General features: G+C 36.0%; 1 protein-coding gene across 1 annotated transcript; it reads right to left on the minus strand.

Moving 5' to 3' along the window:
• On the minus strand, positions 478-771 carry LOC104700525. The gene has a single exon (XM_010416050.1). The coding sequence runs from the start codon at positions 769-771 to the stop codon at positions 478-480; it is 294 nt and encodes a 97-aa protein (XP_010414352.1).

Raw genomic sequence — 1,187 nt, forward strand, 5'->3', positions numbered from 1 at the left:
GAGATCCTACGATATAGTAATTTTCACGACCCGGTTCGAGATGTAATAAAGGATGGTTTTTAAGACAACTTCTTGTTGATCATGTTTCACGAAGGAAGAAACTAAGAGAGAAACATCTGATATAAGTTGTCTTAACGACTCCCGTAACCAACTTGCAACAATATCAAAGGAAGAAACTGAGCTCACGATTCACGAAGCTTCAAAGAAAACCAAGAATAGAAGAAGCAGAACAAGCTTTTTGGGACTTCATTAGACGAATTCGGCCCATTCCATTCAAAGCCCATAAGCATATGATTTAACTTTAAGTAATTATATTTTTATTATTATATAAAAATTGATACATGTTTTTTTTCTTTATGAATAAAATAAGACAACTTTTTGTTTTTTGAATATGATATAAAAATAAAAATACATAGTTTATAGATTAAATGAGGGAACAACTTTTTTTGTATGTTTAATTTGGTACTTACCATTTTACTAACATATCCAGGGAAATTGTTCGCAAAACCTTTTCACAGGACTTTTATCTCCAGGGACGAAGTATTCCCCACTATTGTATGGGTTTCCATCACAAACTTGCTTGCAAGCGTCAGAACATTTGGCTGGAGTTGCTTTTTTGCCGGTCTTCATGCACACGTTAGTAACACAGTTTCTAAGACATACATCCAGCGCTCTCTTGTTCGAATGAGCGACTTGTGCTGAAAACATCATCGTACATAACGTTATAATCATTAAGATATTGCATATTCTCTTTGACATTTGAACCGCCATCTCGTTGGTATTCTGATAAGTCTAAAAAAAATCATCGTACAAAGCTACTGCTGTGGTTCTTTTTTTTTTGAATGAATGTAAAAATATATTCAAACCCAAAAAAGTCCTTTTTACAATAAATGCATTCTTGTTTTAGACTTTAATCAAAAAGGTATAAAAGAGTTGAGAGATATCAGACCAAGAATGAGAAGCAAGCCAGAGTTGAAGCCCGTCCGCAAACTTCGTGGTATGCAAGGCAAGAAGCTTGTTTCTGATCAATCGATCAAGGAACTGAATGAGCTGAGCTGATGTACTAGGATTGCCTCCATGTCGTCGACGGTTCCGCTCCAACCAAATGGTATGGACTGTGGCTTGAAAAGCAAGGCGTAAGAGAAAACAAACAGTGCCCTTAACATTCGTACCCGAGAGGAGGATCA

This window comes from Camelina sativa, chromosome 7, assembly GCF_000633955.1.
Source record: "Camelina sativa cultivar DH55 chromosome 7, Cs, whole genome shotgun sequence".
Classification (NCBI taxonomy): Eukaryota; Viridiplantae; Streptophyta; class Magnoliopsida; order Brassicales; family Brassicaceae; genus Camelina; species Camelina sativa.

Excerpts from the sequence above, each read along its gene's own strand:
- LOC104700525 (XM_010416050.1), bottom strand. The coding sequence starts at position 771 with ATGGCGGTTCAAATGTCAAAGAGAATATGCAATATCTTAATGATTATA.